The following is a 7,404-nucleotide window of genomic DNA, read 5'->3' on the forward strand; positions in this document are numbered from 1 at the left end:
TTAGTATAAAAACAACGGTAATATTGAAATAAAATATTAAACACATTACATTAAAAATAAACATCAATCTAAAAGAAACACAAACAAGAGAAAATTACGTAATTTTTTTCATATTTTATGGTATAAATATCTACTTCATCCATGATCACTACCACCACCATGGATTTAAAAAATGATAAAAGTTATTGCTTGTAGTAATGGTGATGTTAACGTTGTGTTTTTTTGTAAAAATTTCCACAAGATTCAGTGAATGAGAGCCCATCATTTCTGCTTCTTTCACCATCAATTAACATCCTCTCAACTGGGAAAAAAAAAGAACAATTGAATCCAAAGAACAAAAAGATACCTTATTTAACAGGGTTTTTCGAACAAGACACACTTAAATTCCTTATCAAAAAGCATCTTTCACGTGATGACAAGTCCCATTGTTTCATACTTTCATGGCGTTTTTGTGACTTCTCTTCGTCAGGGTATCTTTTTGTCCCCATCCTTACACCATCTATTATTAGCCCTATTCCACATCCCTACCTTTTTCACCTCAATTTTACATTACGTCTTAAACTTTCAACTGTTCTAGTCCAATCCTCAAACTATCGGTTAGCTTAATTGTTAAATACTAGCTTGGATTTAACATGAAGCATATTAAGTGCATGGACCAAAATTTTCACTTTTATTTTAGCCCTTTTGTCCTCAATAAATACTCGTCAATAGAAAACACTAGATCAAATTAGACCAAATAATGAGTTAAGTTACCTACGCAGCCTAAAGGTTCGTCCGAAAAGTAGAAGGATTTGGACAAAAAATAAAAACATGTTTTTTAAACAAACCAAGCCTCAGACATATATTTTTTGCTCAAGTCACATGCCTATACTTTTTTTTTGTATTTTCAATTTATTAGGAAATATTAATTTTAATATTTTAGTGTATTTGATGTATTTTTAAAATTTTTTTATATAAAAATTTAAAAATATTATGGTTGAGCCTAGTTAAGCTTGGGTTTAACACTTTTAATATGGATTAGGCTTAAGCAAAATTTTAAGCCCATTTTTTAGTTGAGTCAAGACTGAGCCTAGAAAGCAAGCTTAAAATTCTGCATTGACTCGACCCATGATCAAGTCTAGATCAAACGTGTTAAAAACAAATTTTAACAAGTGATATTTAAGGTGTTCATGCGATAGGTTTAAACTTGTTTTAACATTTGATCCACATTTTTGAAATACATTCCATGTTAGATTCAAATTAGCATTTAATAACCAAATTAGCATTTAATAACCAAGCTTACTATTAGATAAACAAAAACATATAATTGATACGTTACAAAAAAATAAAAATTAAATTAAAACATTTTAAAATTTTGATCTCTAATTTAAAAATAAAAAATTGATATAAATCTAAATGTTAGAACCTCACATTTTCTCATAGTTAATGTAAAAATAACGGTGCTTATGAGATTAGAATCTGTAGCGTGAAAAACAACATATATATATATATATATATATATATATATATTTACCATTTTTTTAGGTTGTTTTAGTGAAATCAGGGTCTTGGTGTCTTTGTCTACTTTAAAGGAGTGGCTGAGTGGTACAATTGTTCCTCTTAAAAAATTACAGACATTTTATATTTAATTTATTTAAAATATTTTGTCTTCCTAACATTGGGTTTTTTCATTTGTGTGGCCCAATTTCATTTTTTCAACCAAAAATCTTATAATATGCTTTTCAAGAAGATCAAAAAGATACTTTATCTTACCTACATTAGATTGGCTTTTCATGACTTGACTAATTTCAATCCTATCTTCAATAGTAAATTCCCAAATCATTAATGGTGTATATATGGTCAAATTTTGTTGTTAGTCCTTGTATTTTGATAAAATTTAAAATATAGTAGTCTTTATTTATAATTCCTTAACTATTTATTGTTTTAGTCATTGATGAAGTGTGTCCAATGGATGAAGTTGGAATCTTATATTCGAGTTTCAGTAATTACATGAGTTTTCTGGAAAATTTATTTTTATTAATTAGTCAATTATTTAATTTAATACTTACAATAATTAATTTTAATTAAAATTGATATAATTATAATTAAAACAACTCCATTGAAATAAGCGTGCAAGAGATCATCATAGTAATTACTCATAGCTTTTCATGATAGCTAGGAAAAAAAGTTTCACATTCATAACTTTTTTCCTTAAAAAAAGTATGAGACTTGTTTGAATTTATGGTCAAGCTATTGTGTTAGTCTCTTGATTATTAGTTTGTATACTTTTTTTTTTTGGTAAATTACAAGAAGAGGAGAAAACCCTAATAGTAACAAGGCTAGTACGACTCGAATTTAGGCCACACTTGGAGCGATAAACACCTTGACCATCAAGCCAACACATAGGTTCTAGTTTTTGTACTTTAATTGTTCATAATGTAATTCCTTTAGTTTTATAGTACCATTAGTTTAACCCAAATATTAACTATTTCAATTAAAATGTTGATCTGAACTTTTTTGTTAAAATCACTTATTCGACACCAAAATTTAATGTCAATTTGATATATTAAGTGTTTTTATTAAAAATCCACATAACTATTTTAGCTAAAATAATTAACGGTGTTAATTATTTGAACAAACTAATAATATTATAAAAGAACTAAATTATGAAAAAATAAGATGTGAGAACTAAATCCAAAATAGAACATAATAAAGGGATCAAACAAAGAATTTAACCTGAAATGATTGATCCCTTGATGTAATAATTTCCCAAACAAGAAGTCCATATATATATATCGGAGTGTCGTGTACAAAACGTGGGTAAAAGAATCGGTTCGCCGCATTTGAACGGCGGTGCTTTAAACATTTGGACCACTCTCACCCAATTCCATGGGTCCCATGCTTCAAAATTAGATTCTTTTCTTTTCCTTAATTTTTTTTTGTTGTTGCTTATTCTATTTTTTATTTATTTATTTTTAAAATCTAAAAGTTTTAAATAACTACCCATAATTCATTTTAAACTTTAAATAAAAAAATAAATATTTTTCAGTACACTCAAATTCACGTCTATCTATACTAATAATAATACTAATATTAACCGAATTAAAAGTCGATCGACTTTTATTTAATTTATTTAAAAACTCTCCACTGTTCATTTTTTGCCATAAAATTTTAACCCAAATTTGTATTTAAAGAACATTAAACTCCCATACCACTTGAACTAAAAGAATTTTATTATTATTAAATTTCATTTTCTGTACATCCAAAAGAAAATATAAAAGTAAAAATTGCAGGCAGGCATTAAAATTTTCTCTCCGACAGTCTTGCCATCATTTCAAATTCAATGGTCTGCCACATTCCATTTCTACCATAGAAAAAAAAATGCACAAAATTCCAAAATCCTTGTGATCTTGAGGACATGGTATTTTGATGGTTCCCACATGTAAATGCTGTAAGGGATAGTACAAATTATTATTAAATTATCTTAAGCTTTGGCAAATCAAGTTTTTTTTTTTTAAAAAATTATTTCAAACATAATTATTGATTCCCATTTGAGATAAGAAAAAGATGGTAAATAGGGCCTTCCATACATAACACAACAAAGGCATCTAACTCTACCCATTTCTCAACAAAACATTGGCTGGTCACTTTCTAACCATATTGGAGGCCTTCTCAAAATTAGCAATTCCAGTTCCAGTTCTCTACCACCTGCAATAACTATGAAGTTGATGCCCAAAGCTCTACCATAGTCGCAACATATATGTATATGTATATATAGTTTTCTAGCATAGTCACATGGTCACAATATATACATGTATATATGGACACTGAAGCAATGAACTTACTTTAGAAGGGTAAAGAAGATGAAGGAAGAGTGCGTCATGGAAACAAGGGCTGGTAGAGAAGCCCTGTATTTTCTGGATAACCAAGCATTATATTAAGATTTTGTAGTGCTTGACCCGAAGCTCCCTTCACAAGATTATCGATCTGCAGAACGGAGTTTTTAATAGCTCAGAAAACAATGAGAGGAGAGCACATTGAAATATCGTGCGTTTAATACATACAACTGATATGATTATTGCTCTTCCAGGTATTCGATCAGGAAAGACATTCATAAAACAATAGTTGGAACCACGAACATTATGAGTACGTGGAACAACTCCCTTGTCTAACAGTTTTACAAATTCTTCATCCTGAGAAAAAAAAAGAAAAAGAAAAAGTAAAACAAGTATTTAGGCACATGCAAACTACAGCCATTGAGAACCCTCAAATAAGATGAGATGCACAAAGTATAAAACCAATCATGCTAGATAAGATGTACCTCGTAACTTTTTCTTAGTTGCTGGTATAAATCCTCAATTGTAACTCCTTGAGACATTTCGACGTATATTGTTGATTGCATTCCACGGATCTGGTATGACAATTAAGGAAAAGAGAGTCCCACCTTCTCAGTTCTTTCGAAAGGAAAAGGAACACACTGATTATTAACACAGGTATGCATAGACATCTCACCATTGGCATTAGGTGCGGTGTGAAACTAACATTTATTTTTGACTGAGCAGCATCAGAGAGTCCTTGTTCAATTTCGGGAACTGCAGTGCAAAACAGAACAAATATCACAGCCTCAGGTTTCATTGAAGAGGATAACAACATTATAAACTTTAGGCCTTAATAGTTGCATTAAAATTAAACAATCCACTACCAAAGCTATCATAGTTACATAAAATAATTAAGTAGAATTAACAGTTCTAAATTGGGTATAAAGAATAGAACAAAACTAAGTACAACAATTTCAGAGAGGCCAGGATCTGTTTACGTTATTACAAGACAGAGACAACTATGAACACCCCAAAGTCAAGAATGCATTTGAGTCCACATACCATGTCGATGTTTTGTAACACCATAAGAATATATGCCTTCAGCTATTTCAGAGTATAAATTTGCTTCTTTGGCTCCACGTCCTGAAAAAGTAACCTAGATCAGAAAAAAATAAAGAAATGCGGCAAGATAGAGAAAAAGCTTATAAAATGTGCATGTAGAAGCCAATGGAGAAAGCCAACCAGCTCCACTGACACCAGATTTTGAGTCAATAATGATATTTCTGTGTTCAATGAGTTTAGCCTGCAAGTCAAAGGCAAAAAAGTAAAACACTGCAAGTTGATAAGGATAGATTCAAATGGTATAGCATTGGCACTACAGCAATCATGCAACAAGATTTTCAATATGGTAGAGATATTAAAAGCAACATTGATATAGCATCTACATCATTGAAGAACAAAAACATTGTCTCCTCAAGTCAATAAACTGTGACATGAAACAATTTAAAACACAATACAAGGACATTAACCTTTATCAAGGGAACGAGCGGAAGCTGAATTGATGTTGGATAACAACCAGGATTAGCAACTAGGCGTGCATTTTTTACATCCTCTCTTGAAATCTCTGTCAAGCCATATACAGCTTCTTTCTGGATTATGGAGAAAGCTAACTAGTTAACATAAAGAACAACATAGCAAAAAGCGAAACAGAAGAAACTTTCAAGGATGGAAATGGAAAAGACCATACCATTTGGCACCCCTTCCTAGAAAAGAAACAAGGAAACCATCCAAAAAGGAAAAATTGCAAAAAGAGTAACTATAGGAAATCTCAGGGGTTAAAGAGAATTCTTTCAAATGGAACTTGCAGTGACATATAAGGATTAGGTGCAGTAACTTCTGTAAACTGTAATAAGTAAAGAATTTATCTCATATTTATATATAACGATAAAAGGAAGAACCTGCAATTCTGAAGCGCTATGTGGTTGACCATACCATTCCTCATACTCAGCGATATCTCTTAGCCGAAAGTCCTGAAAATCATTTCATTAACATTACATAATCAGCAAACTTTGCACCAGACATGTAAACAGATCTTTAGAAGAACAGAAACATAAGTTAATTGAAAAAGCATACTGCAGATAGATCAACAATCTTCAAATGGCAAGGGAGGCCTTTGATGATTTCCTAAAAGATATCAAAATAAACAAACTTTGTCATGATAATTGATAAGAATGAACCTACTACATTAATTGCAAAGAAGAAAAGCTGTCAGGCAATGAAATTGCAAAGCACCTGTGTAGTTCCATGAGGCAAACAACAGAACACAGCATCCACACTGGAAAAGGCTGCATCCTTAACAGAAACCATGGTTGGCAGATCCTGCGAAAAACCAATGCACTCAACAATTACCCTAAAGAAAACACAACAATGACATACTTCAGCATTTACAATCAATTATTATATGGTAGTAAATTTCATTCATGCCCCAAACTCGAATTTTTAGTTTCGGAACAAAGAAAGAGTGTTTGCTTACTTGTGTTATCAAATGAGGAAACACTGAACCCATAGATTGGCCAGCTTTTCTATCGGCAGTCATCAATGTAATACCAAAGTATGGATGGTTAGCTAGGAGCCGAACAATCTGTGAGAAAATAAAATAGAATTAACATACAACTAACTTAGCTAGAATCAACTTAATTGTAACACTTAACAATTAACATACAACTAAACAACACATTGTATATAAACTCAAACCTCAGCTCCAGTATAACCACTAGCACCAAGGAGACCAATGCGGACTTCCTTTTTGTTCTTTTCTGAAGATTGCATGCATTTTGTCGATAATACTGAGGCTCCTCCTACATAAAACTTTACTCTTTGGCCTCTATTCTTCACTTTTGAAATCTTCACTGCTCCCTAAAACTTTGAACACCCGAAGTTAGATTTTGGGGTAAAGGAAAAAGAAAAAAAGAAGATATCTTGAAACTAACGAACTTCGATTTTGTGCGTGTGTGTGTTTTCCCCCAACATTTTCTAGGGAAACAAACAGAAAGCTTTAAACAAACGTACCTTCCGCAAATAACCTTGATTGAAACAAATTGAATTGAAAGTAGCAGTGCTCATTTTTCCAAAAAAATTCTGCACCCCAAAATCCAAAAACAGGAAAAAGGAAGAAAGGATGATGGTTGAAATATTAGAGAACCCAAATCAAATCCTAAAACCCTAGAATCTGAGAAAGGGGTTTTCTTTTGTTTGTTAGTGTTACCTTGAAGGCATGTGAAAACTACGTGCAACTGTGTGACGTGGAGAAGCTGAGAAGAGCACGTGCGAAATTCAACGGAACCTTTTTACCTTAGCACTCTACAGGCTACAATTAAAAAATATATTTATATTTATTTTATTTAATAATTAATAATTATATTTATTATTTATTATAATATAATTTTATATATAATTATCTTAGTTTTTTAATGTGTACATTATAGTAGTATTGTATATAGGGTGAGCAAAATCTGATTCGATTCGAAAAATTTGATAAAATTTTCAAATTTTAAATTAAATAGTTTGAGTTATTTTAATTAATCAAGTTATTTGGATCAACTCGAAT

At 31.0% G+C, this 7,404-nt stretch overlaps 1 protein-coding gene across 2 annotated transcripts; it reads right to left on the bottom strand.

Moving 5' to 3' along the window:
- Positions 1 to 3,285: 3,285 nt before the first annotated feature.
- Positions 3,286 to 7,069, bottom strand: LOC108461612 (probable N-acetyl-gamma-glutamyl-phosphate reductase, chloroplastic). 2 transcript variants are annotated; one of them, XM_017761505.2, is made up of 14 exons: positions 6,867 to 7,069; positions 6,552 to 6,713; positions 6,331 to 6,438; positions 6,090 to 6,176; positions 5,931 to 5,981; positions 5,756 to 5,827; positions 5,327 to 5,446; positions 5,040 to 5,100; positions 4,860 to 4,940; positions 4,492 to 4,571; positions 4,301 to 4,390; positions 4,044 to 4,172; positions 3,825 to 3,966; positions 3,286 to 3,687 (listed from the first exon to the last, which is right to left on the bottom strand). In XM_017761505.2, exons 1-13 carry the CDS (start codon positions 6,918 to 6,920, stop codon positions 3,859 to 3,861), a joined length of 1,203 nt encoding a protein of 400 aa, XP_017616994.1. In that variant the 5' UTR covers positions 6,921 to 7,069; the 3' UTR covers positions 3,286 to 3,687; positions 3,825 to 3,858. The 2 variants fall into 2 exon arrangements, with proteins under 2 accessions (XP_017616994.1, XP_017616995.1); XM_017761506.2 differs by having other exon boundaries at positions 6,552 to 6,719.
- Positions 7,070 to 7,404: the final 335 nt, after the last annotated feature.

This window comes from Gossypium arboreum, chromosome 13, assembly GCF_025698485.1.
Source record: "Gossypium arboreum isolate Shixiya-1 chromosome 13, ASM2569848v2, whole genome shotgun sequence".
NCBI classification, from domain to species: Eukaryota; Viridiplantae; Streptophyta; class Magnoliopsida; order Malvales; family Malvaceae; genus Gossypium; species Gossypium arboreum.

Excerpts from the sequence above, each read along its gene's own strand:
- LOC108461612 (XM_017761505.2), bottom strand. The coding sequence starts at position 6,920 with ATGAGCACTGCTACTTTCAATTCAATTTGTTTCAATCAAGGTTATTTG. Across the intron at positions 6,177-6,330 it reads TTCCTCATTTGATAACACAA|GATCTGCCAACCATGGTTTC; the intron begins GTAAGCAAACAC and ends GGTTTTTCGCAG. Across the intron at positions 4,572-4,859 it reads TGTTACAAAACATCGACATG|TTCCCGAAATTGAACAAGGA; the intron begins GTATGTGGACTC and ends TTTGCACTGCAG.